Source organism: Emydura macquarii, unplaced genomic scaffold, assembly GCF_026122565.2.
Source record: "Emydura macquarii macquarii isolate MOO-44397 ecotype Brisbane River unplaced genomic scaffold, CSIRO-AGI_Emac_v2 contig_1790, whole genome shotgun sequence".
In the NCBI taxonomy this organism is placed as follows: domain Eukaryota; kingdom Metazoa; phylum Chordata; order Testudines; family Chelidae; genus Emydura; species Emydura macquarii.
The window spans coordinates 14899711-14915321 of record NW_027131927.1 but is presented as its reverse complement, the minus strand read 5'-3'; the positions used below and the strand labels follow the sequence as shown (position 1 = coordinate 14915321).

At 43.7% G+C, this 15611-nt stretch overlaps 2 protein-coding genes across 9 annotated transcripts in view; one reads left to right on the top strand and one right to left on the bottom strand.

Annotated features, from left to right (window-relative positions):
• The window catches only part of INTS10 (integrator complex subunit 10), a 47497-nt gene extending 42870 nt beyond the window's left edge, over positions 1-4627 (top strand). For 5 of the 7 annotated variants that reach the window (XM_067556944.1, XM_067556941.1, XM_067556940.1 and 2 more), the window contains 2 exons: positions 1504-1581; positions 4228-4627. In XM_067556944.1, coding sequence (XP_067413045.1) covers positions 1504-1581; positions 4228-4384 — 235 coding nt within the window. In that variant the 3' untranslated portion in view covers positions 4385-4627. The remainder of the gene's footprint in view (positions 1-1503; positions 1582-4227) is intronic. The other 2 variants (XM_067556943.1, XM_067556942.1) reach the window with 1 other exon arrangement.
• HGSNAT (heparan-alpha-glucosaminide N-acetyltransferase) overlaps positions 3956-15611 on the bottom strand; it is a 24955-nt gene continuing 13299 nt past the window's right edge. Inside the window, exons 8-18 of one of the 2 annotated variants that reach the window (XM_067556947.1) lie at positions 14622-14698; positions 13892-13922; positions 12425-12585; positions 11452-11567; positions 10293-10417; positions 8582-8708; positions 8064-8150; positions 6890-6967; positions 6671-6741; positions 6423-6535; positions 3956-5576 (exon numbers count right to left, since the gene is read on the bottom strand). In XM_067556947.1, the coding sequence (XP_067413048.1) occupies positions 5395-5576; positions 6423-6535; positions 6671-6741; positions 6890-6967; positions 8064-8150; positions 8582-8708; positions 10293-10417; positions 11452-11567; positions 12425-12585; positions 13892-13922; positions 14622-14698 (1168 nt within the window). In that variant the 3' untranslated portion in view covers positions 3956-5394. The remainder of the gene's footprint in view (positions 5577-6422; positions 6536-6670; positions 6742-6889; positions 6968-8063; positions 8151-8581; positions 8709-10292; positions 10418-11451; positions 11568-12424; positions 12586-13891; positions 13923-14621; positions 14699-15611) is intronic. The other variant, XM_067556948.1, reaches the window with a different exon arrangement.

The following is a 15611-nucleotide window of genomic DNA, read 5'->3' as shown; positions in this document are numbered from 1 at the left end:
TTAGAGCGAGTGACCTTAGAGGCCATAGTACCTGATGCACCTTTAATTTTACTTAATTCTTCAAAGGACAGGTGATGCTAGCTTTTGAATTCCTTCCAGAGCTGGAGACAATGTTCTGTCATTGCCAATCCATCAGACTGCCATGGCTTTCCCCACTCTCACATGCGCACCGCAGTAAAACCCTTCTCCACAATGCTGCTAAAAGCTCTCTGGGCTTTTACCTGGAGAATGCTAAAACCAGCACTTTTTAGTTGTACTGGGAAAGAATTGTCTCTGATCGCATCTCATTGCTACAGCCTGGCAGATCTACTGGTGTTCTGCTGCAGGCCACAAGCTCTGCTCTGCGTCCATTCAAGGGATGTGTAAAGCGGCCCCATGATGCTTTCTGCATGTTTTCCAAGCAACATTACTTAGATTCAGCATCAGGCCAAAGGAAAATTTGCTCCTCCTCAGTGTTATAGAACCATTGCCTGATGCCACAGGCCCTCAAACACTCTGTTCTGTGAATCTCTTCTTTTCATACTGTTCTGTTTGAGATGGTGTCTTATCTCTCCATATACAAGGGTTAGGTTTGTGTCATTCTTGCTATTAAAGGTATGTTCAGCACACAGCTTATTGCCATTTCGGTTGCACTGTTTTTTCTTCTGAGTCATCTTTGCAGCTTTTTGTAGTCTCTAAGAATGGGAATCTGCTTTGTTGGGAATCTGTGGTGGACCTGTAACTATTGGTCTCTGAAGATATATGCCTCAGCAGATTACAGCTCCCTGGTGGCTCAGCATTCTCTTACTTTGCATTACTGATCTATACATTTAAAGCAAACTGACATCTATTATTGAGTCATTTTGCCTCCTGCCCAAAAGGAATAGATTACTGGCACAGCCTAAGCTCCTGGGAGGTAGGGATGGCACAAAGTTGTCTCTTGGAGGTCCTACCACATAGAACATTGAGCTAAGGGAGCTCCCGTCATGGTCATGTGTACAAGCAAATACCTACTAGTAGTAATTTGCTGAGCTGTATATCTGCAGAGAAGAGAAATTACAGGTAAGTAATAATTATTCTTGCTCAGTTCTCCATTGCATAAAGGTAGATTGTCTGACACTCCCCATTGTACTGCTTAAAAACAAGGTGGAAATCTAGATCATCATCTTGTCACTCTTGCTTCAGCATCCTCTTTGCCCATTTAACTTTCCAAAATAGTCTCCTGCTGCTCTTCACTAAAATCCCTGGGTTATGGGTGCTGAGGAAAACACCCCGAAAGGACTGCCGTATGTTGGATTGTATTTCCACCCACTTATGGCATGACCGGCCTGGAATGGTGTGGTGGGTGTGCTAGAGGGATGGGTAAAGAAGGCTACGACCTTTTCACCTCCCATTCCTTTAGCTGGACGATTGGTCACACTGTGATCTTCCAGTTCTCTTCTGTATCTCTTTCTGGAGAGTTGTTTTACACCACGGGGGAGCCAGTGTGGTTGTTTGAATGCTGCTGTTTGCTGTTTTTTAAAGGACTTCTAGCCCTCCCCTGGGGTTACTGCAGCAGGAGTTCATACCTGTACTCCAGCCCAGCATACAGACTGCTGACAGGTACCAAGCGGGAAAGCCCTGCTCACAGTGTGCTGTTTTGTCACCATGTTTTACTGCCCATAGTTTTCAGCTCTTTGTTATTCAGTACTTTTATTTATGCTTTTTTTTTCATTTGTACCTACATTCTTTGGCAAACCATGTCGTACTATCGTAACCTTTATTTTTTTCCATAAGTTGCCAAATGTGTGTATGTTCAACTTAATAATCATAGTAGAGTTTAAAGAAAAATATAGAAATTCTGGTCAGATGAGATACAAAGTCCAGTCACCTTACTAAAATGCTTCAGAGGCAAAAGCACAAACCTCTTTTCAAGACTTTGTTACTACCCCTTTGGATCTACTTGTAATAATTTTTCCTTAACCAAATTTGTTGCAGTTCAGAATTTTCTCAGCCATTGATACTAATTTAATTTATGCCTTGCTGTTAAGCCAAATGCTGCTAGTAATATTTAGTATTAAAAGTTTTGTATTGACTATTTAATGTTCCTCCTGGTGGATCTACACTGAAAACTTACACTGGCATAGCTACATCTCTCAGGGATTTGGATTTTTCACACCCCTAAGAGATGTAGTGAAGCCAACTTAATGCCTGGTGTAGACAGCACTAGGTCAATGGAAGAATTCTTCTGTCAAACTAGTTACCACCTCAGAGAGATGGATTAACTACAGCAACAGGAGAACCTGTCTCATCACTGTAGTGTGCCCACATTGAACCACTGCAGCTGTAGTGTTTTAAGTGTAGTCATAGCCTAAAGACTTGTCTTCACATACAGCGGTGCAGCTGTGCTGCTGCAGTGTTTTAATGAAGATGTTACTATGCCAAGGGGAGAACCGCTCCTATGGGCATAGTTAATCCATCTCCCTGAGAGGCAGTAGCTATGTCGACAGAAGCTCTCCCATTGACATAGGGCTGTCTACAGGGGGTGTCAGGTTCGTATATCTATCTCACTCAGGTGTGGATTTTTCACAGCCCTGAGCACTGTAGTTATACCAATATAGGTCTGTAGTGTAGATTTGACCATAGATGAGAACTGAGTGTAGCCCACAGCTGTTATCAATGCTTGGGAGAAATGGAGGCAGTGAGAATGGAAAGCAGGCTTGTCCCATAAACTGAATGTACAGAGTTATATTTTCAGCACTGTTTTTTAGCATTTTAGGTGCCTGGCTCCCATTAATGTCCAGGAATCATAACACGATTTCTGTCTTAAAATCATTTCCCACTGTCTCAAGAGGCTTCTAGATAATAGTTCCCTTTAAGTTGTGTTATAAGTAACAAATGGCTCCAGTAGGTTTAATGTATAAAATAGGCTTGATTTTTAATTTCTTTAATTGCAGGGGAGGTTTTCTCTGTGCTTTAAGAGGGATTTGTTGATACAAATATTCAGAGTAAGAGAAAAAATTTAAATAGCTGCTTTTGGTTTAGGACAATGTTTCATGGGGAGTTCAATTTCTAGATTGTTCCTTTTGGCTGACCCTCCCCCAGCCCTAGGTGTGTAGGGCTCGCTTTAATTGGATTTGCTTCCAGTAGTCTAGCAATTCAGGGATTCCCTCCAGGACTTTTCTCTAGAGCCCATTTGTGTTGAGGCATTTGCTAAACAGCAACTCCCTCCTCCTCCTCCCTGAGCAGAGACTGAACATCAGTGATACGAGGTCAGGGTGTGCGTGTTCAGTCCTGGACCACTGCAAAGCTAAAAGCCCAGTAAGAATAAAGCTTGGAATCTCAGTGTGCAAGTGTTATAGAGCAGTGCTCTGACTGCAGTAGTTCAGGATGTTGGGGCTCAAGTTGTGTGAATAAAAGTTGGGAGGAGGACAGATAACACAGTAGCTGCCATTCTAAGGTCTGATATGACATGACTTGCCTTGGCTAGAACCATTTTGGTTGCAGCTATCCCAGAACCATTGTGCTTTTTCCAAGTGATCAAAAGAAACCTTTGACCCCTGCCTGGAAGCTGACAGACAACTCTACAGAGAGCTGCTGGCACAGGAAACTAATGATCTGACCTGGTGCTGAACTCAGTCTGACATTAGACATAAGGCACTCACTGCCTCTTAGAGTAGTGTAAGTGTCTGATCATTTCTCCCAGGCTTGTAGGTGTGCTTCTGCACCAATCCACAGCTTCCCCACTAGCATCAGTGAAACAGACAAGAGCCTACCAAGCTTCCTGCTGCTTTTCTTGATGAGCCCATGGCAGGTCCAGTTGGCCCCTGCGGCTGGGGAGGAACTCAAACTTTTGCGGCTTTGCCCCCAGACACAGTGATTAGAATGGGGAAGTATTGTGGGTAGAGATAGTAACAGAGGCAGGATTTCCTTCCGCGTGCAGGACAAGCAGAGGAGATTTCAACCTGCTAGGAGAAGGGGGGCATGGAACAGTGAGAGAACATGCCTGCTAGCTAAAACCAGTGACGCTTGATGATTTAACCATTAGACTAAAGGCATTTAAATAACCCAAAACTTAAAATTCAAGTAAGCAAGTGAACACTTGAAGTATAGAAAACAAACACATTAACTCTCCCCAGCTGAATTCAGATATGGAAGGTAGACATTATACTTTATTTGAAAAGGTGTTGTGGGCATTAAAAGCCTAGCCAACTGCTCAGACTAATTCTCCTTTGGTGTTTTCATCTTTTGTTTCCTTGATGATTTCAGGCATCACACAGTAACCCGGGGAATAACTAAAGGGGTGAAAGAGGATTTCCGCTTGGCTATGGAACGCCAGGTCTCACGCTGCGGTGAGAATCTGATGGTGGTGTTACACAGATTCTGCATTAATGAGAAGATACTGCTACTTCAGATGCTGGCCTGACTGGAGTGAACTGTGCAGCAGGATGTCTTGCTGAGAAAGCAAAGAAGGCTGTATTATATACTCTAAACGCAACATTGCTGTTGCAATAGGACTGTTCTAAAATAATCATGTTCATGATGTTATGGGACTCAGTCCTTGTTGTGTGTTCTGGATTACATGTAAACTAAAGTTCATACTTAAACTAATTTTCTCTCTTATTTTAGTAGATCTGAAACATTTTATAAATAAATCATTTGAAAATTCTTCTTTTGGGAAGTAATATGTTTGTATAGCTTCCACGGATATTCTAGAGTCTCAGTGGCAGAATTGCACATAAGGTCATTTGGAAAGCACGCTTTTAAAAAGAAAATAAACTATAAGAGGGAGTAGGATGTGGCAGGGCCAGGAGTGAATCTCACCCTAACGACCATAAAAACTTGGTGGAACCATCCATGCTCAATCTAAATTAGTCTGGTTTGTTGATCTGTTTTCCTCCTAGGGCTGAATTCAGTTCCCAGGGACTTCAATACTGTCTTGCTACTGTTGCTTTGGAAGGAGGTTCAAACCGTTGAAGTAAATCTAGTTACTATGGATAAAACTATGCCGTTGCGCTGGTGCCATCTACAAGGTCAGTCTGTAATGGCTTGAAATTTAGACGGCAACCTGTTGAGTCATACATAAAACCATGACCCCGAGCATCTATATCTGTTCCCTTTATAAAAGACGCTTCAACTTGTCAGAACGGTCTTAAAATTGTCCAGGTGTTAAGGACTATCCAGTTCATCTGTTTATTGTAGGTAGATCAATGGCACTCTGCACCAAAACATAATATACAGAGACAAGCAGAAGACACAGTTCAGGCAAGTTACTTTGTTATGGCTAGCTAGTCAGATACTGTCCCTCATGCACCCTGGAAATGTAAACTGAACACATGATCCCTTTTTAGTAATGAATCCCAGCAGAAATGGCATGATCTCTGAGGAGTCCAGCATAAAAACCTTATCCCCCAGAAGAGACCTTCACTGACCCGATTAGATTTTCCAGAATATCCTTTTTCGGTAAAGTAAATACGATATGATGACCCAGATCGACGTTGCAAGCAGGTTCTGAGCCAAGTGCTCTGCATGGGATTGATTGTCTTTCATCTTCCACTTAAAAGGGAAATAGTTCTCAAATACTTCATGCCCAATGTAGACCAGGATTGAGTTCATTCCTTAAAATAAACCGGCAATGTCGTCAGAAAAGACCCTTCTATCCTCCAATGCATTGCAAGAGCAAGCTCTAGCAGCAGGGGCTAGTAGAACTCTTACAGGAAAGGGAGTCAGGAAATCCTAAGAATTAATGCTGTTTCTGTCACTAACTTGCCATGTGGCCTTGAATAAGTCACTTTACCCCTCTGACTCCACAGCTAAAGATGATTAATAATTACCTGCCTCCCAACAGAGATTGAATTAGCTAATGTCTGTATAGCACTCTGAGAGAACATGGTTTTTTAATTAAATCAAAGTTTAAAAGATACTTAAAGGTTTTTCATTGCACAAATATTTTTGAAGAGAAACCGTTTAGCAATAGCTCATGTTGCTTGAGATGACAACAGAACCAGCTTCTTAATTTTACTGGTAAAGATAGGACTGAACCACCTATTGCCGTTCTCAACCTTTCCGGAATCTGATTTGTCAGGCGTATCCCAAGTTTCACCTCAAACTATGTACTTACAACATCAGACATAATACAAAAGGGTCACAGCACACTATTACTGAAAAATTGCTTATTTTCTCATTTTTACCATATAATTATAAATCAACTGGAACCTAAATACTGTACTTACATTTCAGTGTATAGTATATAGAGCAGTATAAACAAGTCATTGTCTGTATGAAATTTTAGTTTGTACTGACTTCGCTAGTGATTTTTATGTAGCCTGTTGTAAAACTAGGCACAGCTCTAGATGAGTTGATGTACATCTCCTCCCCACCCCTGAAAGACCACTACATGCTCCTGGTTGAGAACCACTGACCTGTTGCATCACAGATAACTAAATATGCTTGAGTTTACTGACCTGGGTAGAAAAACGGAGCACCTGACCACCATCTCTTGACATCCACAAGGTAGTATATCAGCAATAAAAGCATGAAGGCAAAGCAGCTCAGGGTGGTGACATAAGAGATTGACCTACATATTTTCAGTGGGAATTTAAAAGGATATTTAGAGGCCACGCAATATGGACAGATGTTATAAATAAATACATTCTCTCTAGATATATGGATACACACATTGAGTAGTAAAAAGTTACATGTCTCTACTTACCATAGATTCTTATTTACAGGAATAAACCCTTCATCTTTAGAGCATTTTGTCAAGATAGCAGAAATAGCCCCCTGAAATGAGAAGTGGTTTGGATTTTATATGAACTATTTATTCATTGCAGCATGTCTTAGAAACAGAAAGTTCGCACAGCATGAAAGGAACTGCTTGTTAATTAATTCATGAGTAATTTAAACTGCATCAAGAAAAGAAGTTACTTACCATGACGACACTCCATATAAAAAACCTAATCATTATCTGCTTATGCTGGTCTTTGTAAAAGAAGAATATTTTTCCTGCCTATAAAAAACAAAGGCATAAAAACCAGTAAATTATCCCTGCTGTCTGAGACATTTTCCACCAGCCACTTGCCATAGAATGGAGATTAAACAGCTCTATTTGTACTAAACAGGTGGAAGACAGATTAGAAACTCTTCTAGGAGAATGCATTCAGGTGGAAAACAAGGGATCTTTGTTTAGCAACCTCACACAAAAAGCTTTAAAGACTGCTCAAGTGCAGTTCCTATTAAGGCAACATTAACCTTTTCACCAACCAAAATGAACATGCCTTGCCACCTATATACCATTATACCCCAAAGCTCTCCTACACCCCTCACAGCACACAATCGCTTTCAGTTCCAACAACCAACCATCTACAATTTGTGCAGCCAATTCTTCAGACTCAGACACACAACTAATGCCACCTTGTGCACAATGCAGAACTCCTGCTGACACTTTTTGTCATTCCAACTGACAAACTATGGAGGTTGAAGTTAACACCTGGCTAAGTCCAGATGCACAGATATAGAGTCCCTCACTGCTATCTGAGACACCCTAGTTATTTCCTGTTGTAAGGACAGTGACAGGCTATGTGAGAGCATTCAACACATGTTAATGGTTTGAGTGGCAATGCATTCTCTCATGTTCTGGAAGGTGCCAAGTGGATTTAAGAGACGGGGAGCTCTGCTTGCCAGCCTGAGAGGAGAGTGATGGAAACATCATAGCCAAGGTTCTCTAAAGTAAGAACTTAAACTTAACTGCCCGAGCCCAGACCTCACCACAAACCGCATGTGTGATGTTCCCAGGCCTCCCCAGATGCTACAAACAAGTGTTTCAAGAAATGAGCAAAACACCTGATTTTTACACTCAGAATCCAATTCTGATTTAAGTCTCTGACAGTTGCCCCCTCCTTCCCTGCCAACTTGGACTTGAGGTTTTCAGAGGGTTTGGCTAGTTTATAACAGAAATGTGGCTGCAACATTAACTCAAGGGAAGATGCTGCCCCCCCACCACTAAAAGCTCTTTTCCTCCCACCCCACCTTTGACAACATGCCTTCAGTTGTTTCTGGGAGATGAAGGTTTGTTGACAATGTAGGACCAAAAAGAACTACAGTACCTGAAGTCCCAAAAATGCCATGAAGATTGAATTAATTGTTCCCAAGATCCCTTCGGGATCATAAGCTACTGATGTTTGGTAGAGCACCTTAGAGAGAGGGAGAGAGATTTAGTATTAAAAGGTATGCATCCAGCCCTGAACTTCCTTCTCTCTCTCACCCCAGTGCCATTCCTAAGCCCTCCCACTGACACTTGATTATTGTCAGTGCCAGATTTACACTTCACATTGGAATAGCTACATCTAGCTGCGCTCCACACCAGCTCCCAAATTTAGCCTCTCCACCTCCCACGGTGGTACCACCAGAGTTGTCAACTAAGTTTCAGCGAGATCTTTTAAGCAAGGAAGAGCCTTTCTTAGCTTTCTCATCCCAGATGGAGTGGGAGTGTTGGCATTTGAAGAAGGAAGTATCTGTTTCTTTGAAAACTTAGCTAATTTTATATTCAGGTTGTTGACATGATAAACACAGAACCTAACTCTGCAGCGATTCAATGGTTTATGTGCACGGAAGAACCACTCACATTGGCTGATGGGTGTTGGTAAATATGCTTTTCTCCCAGGAGCAAGTGATCAATATAACCGGCTGCTCCTCCAGTGCAATTGGGATATTTTCCAAAATCCCCAATGCCCCCGGGACCAAGGTAACCCCTAGAAGGGAAGCAAAAGGCCATGGGTCTTTGCAGTGCTATAGCGTTAAAAGACTTGAGAATGAACAACCAGGCTACACTTTGTGGCTCTTTAGGGATCGGTGAAGCACAAATTCACCCCCCCAGGCAATCAGGTCACCCCCCGAACTACATCTTTCCCAGATACAAGTCACAGAGGAAAAGGCAGCACCAAGGGGACACTAGTTACAACCCAGCGCTCTCCATAACTGCCAGTCTACACACAGCCAAACTAGAGAAGCTCCAGACTCAGGCTGGTGAAGACCAGATCAGCTGTCCACAAGCCACAGTGTCGGAGCACCCCTCAACCCTGCCCTTAACTCCAAAAGGGAGAGCTCAGCTGCCCAGCTACCTGCCCTTGCCCCCACTGGCAAATCCAGCTCCAAGGCCCATAGGAAGGCACAATGCACAGTGGCACTCAGTGCTGTTTTTATGCTGCCAAGCCTTCCTCTGGCCTGGCGCTAAGGGACGGACACAGCGTGCTAAATACAGCACAAGCCAATGCAGCATCAGTGCCACAGATAAGGAAATGCTCACAGCCTCCCGCAGCAGCAAGTGCAAGGCAGGCGAGCGCCAGGTAACTTGGAAACCAGTGGACGAGATGCTTCTGTGGTGGGCAGCCAGCCAGGTGCTGTTAACAAGAGGTCCCCCGCCATCCCAGAACCCAGCGCCTTCATGCGATTAGACCCACAGCCAATGTCAAACCGAGGTTGGACTGGGGAGTGGCAGGAAGAGGCCACTTCTGGGCACTGTCAGCACCTGAGGTTGATGGCTGGGGAAGCAGGCACTGGCGAGGGGGGGAGGGAGGTCATTTCCACCGCTGACTTCACTCAGCAGCTCACCGAGAAGGGCCACAGAGGTGAACACGGTGCTTGGAACATGCACAGTAGGGCCCCACATCCAGCATCTCCAAAGCCAGACACTCTTTGGAGCAAGGAGAGTTCCAGGCTGGCGTGGCTAGAAGCACCGAGAGGCACTACTAGGAACCAGTGCACATGATCTCTTTGCAAGGAGGGTAGGGCCTCACCTGCCTGAGCACACAAGCTGCAGAAAAGATGTATCTGCAACCTGGGAGCAGACACCGAGCATCGACCACAGTGGCCCGAAAGCTCAGCACGTATGAAAAGAAGGAACTCGATCATCATCATCTCCAGCAGCAACCTCCTCAGGCCAGTTGGCATGGACGTGCTTCCAAACACGTCAGTCATTCTCTCACCTGACCAGCTCTTTGAGATGTCTTTTGGGAAGAGAGGTCCTCCTTCCCCTACCTCCCACGGGTGCAAGGAGGATACATGCACAAGAGATGGGAGGTGCTCAGATACTGTAGTGATGGGGACCATAGAAGAACTTTAGGGGGGGGATCTTAAACCTCTTCCTTACCTAGGTGAATAATAAAGATGTCCTCTACCTAAAACCCCTTACTTCACTGCGCAAAGGGGAAGGTGGTTTCACTGGGAAACACCCTCGTTCCTACTGACTCAGAGCTAGAGACATGGTCCCTACATAGCAGAATAACCCAACCCTGCATGAGAGCACCAAAGGAAAAGGAACGAAGCATTAAACTTACTTTGGGCAGCCAGGTACATTTAATAGGAATGTCAAACACAGCCAAGTTGCTTCCAGCATCAGAACGAAAACCCACTGTGGCCAGCAGAGCAGGATATCCCACAGGGCAGAATAGGGGGTCTCCTGCTTGAGATGTAGGAGAAAAAGGAATATTAACTAGCAAATGATCACTGAGCATTTGGAGGAAAGAAACCCTTCACTTTTTAACAGCTCCCTGGCATTGCAGATGGTTGGGAGGGACAACAGCAGAGTTTGCAAAGCTTTCCATTTTAACACCCTTTACACATACACACAACAAGTTCTGAAACTGACATTCACCAGGCTTGCATTCAGAAGTGATTTTCTGTTTTGAAAGTCTGAGCAAAATCCTTTCAGCAGACCATAAGTCACAGACAGGAGAACAACACATTTTTCTTGTTGTAAAAAATCCTAGCTATATCTAAAAGTGGCTGAAATTTGAAACAATGGATTCAGCATGGACAAAACTCTAATTTGGCTTAGTTTGGGAACTGAAGGGTTAAAACAAAAGCACTGTAAGTGATGGCAAAGGGTCACTTCCCTGCATGCTTAGTGTGTTTTTGCTAAGATCTTAGCAGAGTATAACAAAGCCCTGCACTTTTAGTGGCACTGCTGTCCAGTCTGTCTGCCTCGCCTTCTTGCAGGCCCCAGGGCTGGTGCTCAGACTGACAAGGGAGAATTCTAGAAGAGAGGCAGGCATTTGGAGCTGGTGGTCCCTGAATCAGAGTTCAAAATCACACCCGTGTTTTTCAGCACACTTGGAATCCAAGAGCCACTGATTGCAGAACAAGGAGTGAATTCCTAAGGATCTTTATAATCCTCTACAAGGCAACCATGCTGGGCCTACACATGCAGAGTTGCTGAAATGCAACTCTCTCTGCTCAGTTCCTGAGCAACTCCCTTGCACTGCTGTGGACACTTAAACAGATAATCTTACGCAGGATGGCCCCTAAAACCACACAAGGAACTGATGACAGAATTGCAGGAGCCAGGGCTACTCTGACAGGCTTGGGGGAGGCTACTCTCCGACAACAGACTACACGTGCAAGAGGCAAATGTGATGGCGCTGTGTATCCTACTGATGTTTACAGCCAGCCCCTCTGGCATCATCCAAGACACAGCTGAATCCAAGGCTCACTCACCAAGGTATTGTTCTCAGCCACAGCTTTAGCAAACAGGAGTTCTAAAACGGCAACCACAAGGTAGGTAAATCCCAGTCTCTGAAGTACACCTGGAATCCGCAGATTACTCCAGGACACTACAGGAAAGATACACACAGTGTAAGAGAGAAGCAAGCATGGGCTTCTTAAATTAAATATAAGAATTGCATTTCTTCTGAGGCAGACACACTACCCCTGTAGGTACTGGGCATGGCAATTTAGTATTACTATGTCCTGCTATCGTACCCTGCGAGGATCTCAAAGAGCTGTAGAAACATTCATGCACAAAGCCTCCCAATCTGTGCAGCCTAAGGGGCTGCACTCAGGCCAGGCCAGGGAGCAGAATCCAGGGTGTCAAAGGGATGCACCCCCATGACAAGGCTACCAAAAGCTGCTGGGGTCCTCCTGCTGCTCACCCGTGTGGAGGGAGGACTGCCCTACGGCAATGCAGAGGATGGTGGGATGACGCTGGCTGAGGGATCCAGGAGGTTCGGGGGAAGGCCATGGGTGAGGCGGATAACGTGGAGGAGTCCAGAGGGCAAGAGATGGTTTGGTGCAGTTCCATGAGTGGGACCAGAAGGGAACAGAAGTCAGTTTCAGGGCTGAAGGAGAAGGGGCAGCTGCAGTGGGTCCAAGATGGGCACAGGTAAGGGCCTATGTACACATGGCAAGTGCTGGCTCAGGGAATGGCTACACAGCAAAGAAAAACTTGTGGCTGGCCCATGCGAGCTGACTTGGGCTCACGGGGCTCAGATTACAGGGCTATTTCACTGCTGTGCAGACAGCCAGGCTTGGGCTGGAGCCGGGTTCGAGGACCCTGAGTGGTGGGTCTTGCACAGTAGGTCCACGAGGTGGGACTGATAATATATTCATTCTATAAACAGCCAGGTAAAAATGGGAAAGCTACAAATTCCAAAAAGTACAAGCAAACAAGAAATGAATTCTCTCCACTTACAAGGTCCAAGGCAATAATTGGGATTGATGATTATGATGCCCATTAGAAACAGCAAGAAACTCCTCCAGAAAGCTTTCCCCAGTGCTTTCCATTTTGAACATCCCTGCCTCAGCATGGAGCTCAGGGACAGCGAAATTGAGGTGCCCATGATAAACACAAACCTAGAAGAACAGACAGCTGTGAAATGGGTCTATTCAGGGAGAAACACATCTAATCACACATCTAATCACACAGTCAGCAAGTATTAATGCTCTGTTGTAACACAATATACTAAGTAGTGCCAATGGAAACTGGAACACACAGAGCAAAAATGGACAATTTTATTATTAAGAATTCTTAGAAAACTAAGCAAATGTGTCTTTTTCCACCCTATATCAGTCAGATGAGAGAATTAAGGGAAATAATGGGATTTTAGGCCTTTTATTGTTATTAAAGGTTTAACCAAAACAAGTGATATTGCTTAAAATCAAGTTCATATTCTGACTGGCAAGAGTCTGAGCCACACAGTTTGGAATGGCATTTGGGCTGCCATCTGATCTTCCCCTAAATGTGGAACGTAGGAATCGCCAGACTGGATCAGCCCTAATATCCATCTCGTCCAGTATCCTGTCGCACCAGCTACTTCAGAGAAAGGTGCAGGAAACCCAGCTGTGGAATAATCTGGCTCCACATGAAGATCTTATTTTAATGCCCACTCATTAAAAGATTAGATTAATCCAAAACTCTCTTTTTTAATGATTATCTCTCTGGATACTCTTGTTATCAATATACACATCTAATCCATCTTTGGATCTTGCTAAACTCTTGGCTTCGATGATATCCTGTAGCAATGAGTTCCCTAGCCTAATTACACATAGAAGGAAATACTTCTTCACTCAATCAGTTTAGAATTTGAAACAGTCTGAATGTCCCCAGGTTTTTGTGCAGTAGATAAGAACAGAAGCATCTGATCACTGGAAGTAACATACTACTAGCCCACAGTGCATTTGCTATCACCCAGACTAGCCCTGCCCCTGGCATAGTGTCAGACTCTCATTGGTCTGTGCTTTTAATAAAAAATAAAAAAAAAAACCCCACACACACATCCAAATCCATTTTCCACGTGGATTTAAGGTGCATTTAAGTGAAATTTAGCAGCATTCCACTGTGTGGCCCTTCTAGTCTACTAAGGGGAGACATTTATTATTTTCAGGGAGTATCCTTCTTCAAATTCTCCTTTGCTGTGAAGACCACAAAAACCTTGACAATGGTTTGGCTGTTGGTGTGCTGAGATCACAGCTCATCATGCTGCCCAATACCATCTCATTGTTTTCTTGTACTGCCTGGTCTGTCTGTTGTCTCTTGTGAGTTCTTTGGGACAGGGACTGTCTAAGTTCTGTGTCTTTACAGCACCTAGTACATAACTAGGGCTCCTAGGCACAATGATAATACAAACAATAAATAATAATATTCACCACGAAGACTTACCATGGAAACACAAGATCTGCCAGCGTTAAGCCTACAAAGGAATAAGTGGGCAAGTTTTATTTGCCTCGAAAGCCTGAATTTATGATGACCCTCATTTCTAAGCCTGCAGAGGAATTGCAGAATGCCTGTAATGATTCGGTAAACCAAATTCTTAAGTAGCATCCTAAAAGATATTGATCAATAACTACTCCTTTGACTAAATCTGCTTCACTTTCCCTTCAACCAGTTTACCAAAACGCTGTCTGAATTAACATCTGTGTCACAGGGAAGATTTCTGGCATGGGATTTTCACGATTTACCATGATAGCAATACAGCACAATGTTTGAACACAAGACTGTCAAGCATGATCACTAGGGCGGGGCTGTCATTTAATGTTATCTATACAGCACCTACCATGATCTGGCTGTCATCTCTAGGTCCTACCACCATAACTGTTAAACAACAACTCAGCCACCCAAAATGCATGGCTCTGTTACAGATGTCAGCAAAAAGGTGATATGATGATTGTGATACAAAGCCTTCTGAGATTGTCTGATACCAAGAACAGTCACCCGGTGCTTTGAACTATTCTCCTGCTAGATATTGGGGGCTAGGTCCTTTAGTGGCGTAAACTGATATAGCTCCGCTGACTCCAATGGAGCTTCACCTATTTGCACAAGCTGAGGATCTGTCCCTGTCTGTTCATTTCCGTGACTAAGGTCTACACTAACTGGATATACCATACTTTACCATTCCAACTCTGATGTTTGAAGAACCAGTATTTTCCTCCTCCATAATTAACAAATACCATGATTATGAGCGCGAACCTAAAAAGACAAACAAAATAATGAGAACGCACATACAGTATTTTGTGTCAGTAATAGATACATATGTGCATTTAATATTTTACCCCATTAAAACATTTGTCAATCTGATTTTTTCAAAGCAAACCTATAAACAAAACAGCCAAGTTTGCTGTCAGGGGATCAGTGGATGACCTTCATTCAGAGGAAACCGATGTTCACTGAAACAAGGTCAGAGCTCTTGAAAGTCATGTTACTAAGCATGCTCAGTGCACAAAAGCTGGCTCTCCACATTGCTCCAGCCCAATTCTAAATATTTTAAGAAACCCAAGAACGAGGATCCTGCAGTTCTTCCCAGTTAAATGGACCCCCTGGGGCTATCAGATCTCTAAGCCAGAGATTCCACTTACTGGACCTAGTAATTCCATGTACTCCAACAACTTTATTTAGCAATGCCTTAACCCCCTCCCACCGTCCCCCAAAAGAGGGTAAAGCATCATTCCTCCCATTGTAGACAGTGGATAAATGAGAACTCAGAGTTAAATGACTTGACCAAGGCCATGCAAGAAATTTGGGAGCAGGGGAAGGAAGAGCAAAGCTGTGTTTTTACTTGTAAGCCTCACTGAGGGAAGAGAATGATTTAGTGCAATAAAGGGAAATGTAACTAGAAGTCACGCAGTGCACATCAGAAAAAGGAAATGTAGGCTGAACATCAGGAAAAACTTCCTGTCACGGAAATCTGGCAGCCTGTGAAATAGTCTCTCAAGGGAAGTGGTGAAAGACCCACCAAAACTTGACAGGACAGATACTAGTAAATGTACTACAGGGATCAATTCTAACACAGAGGGAGAGGAATAAGATATAATAAGTAGAGCTGGTCAAAAGTTTTCCATCTAAACTGTTTTTTGATGGAAAACTGAGTTTTTGACATAGTATT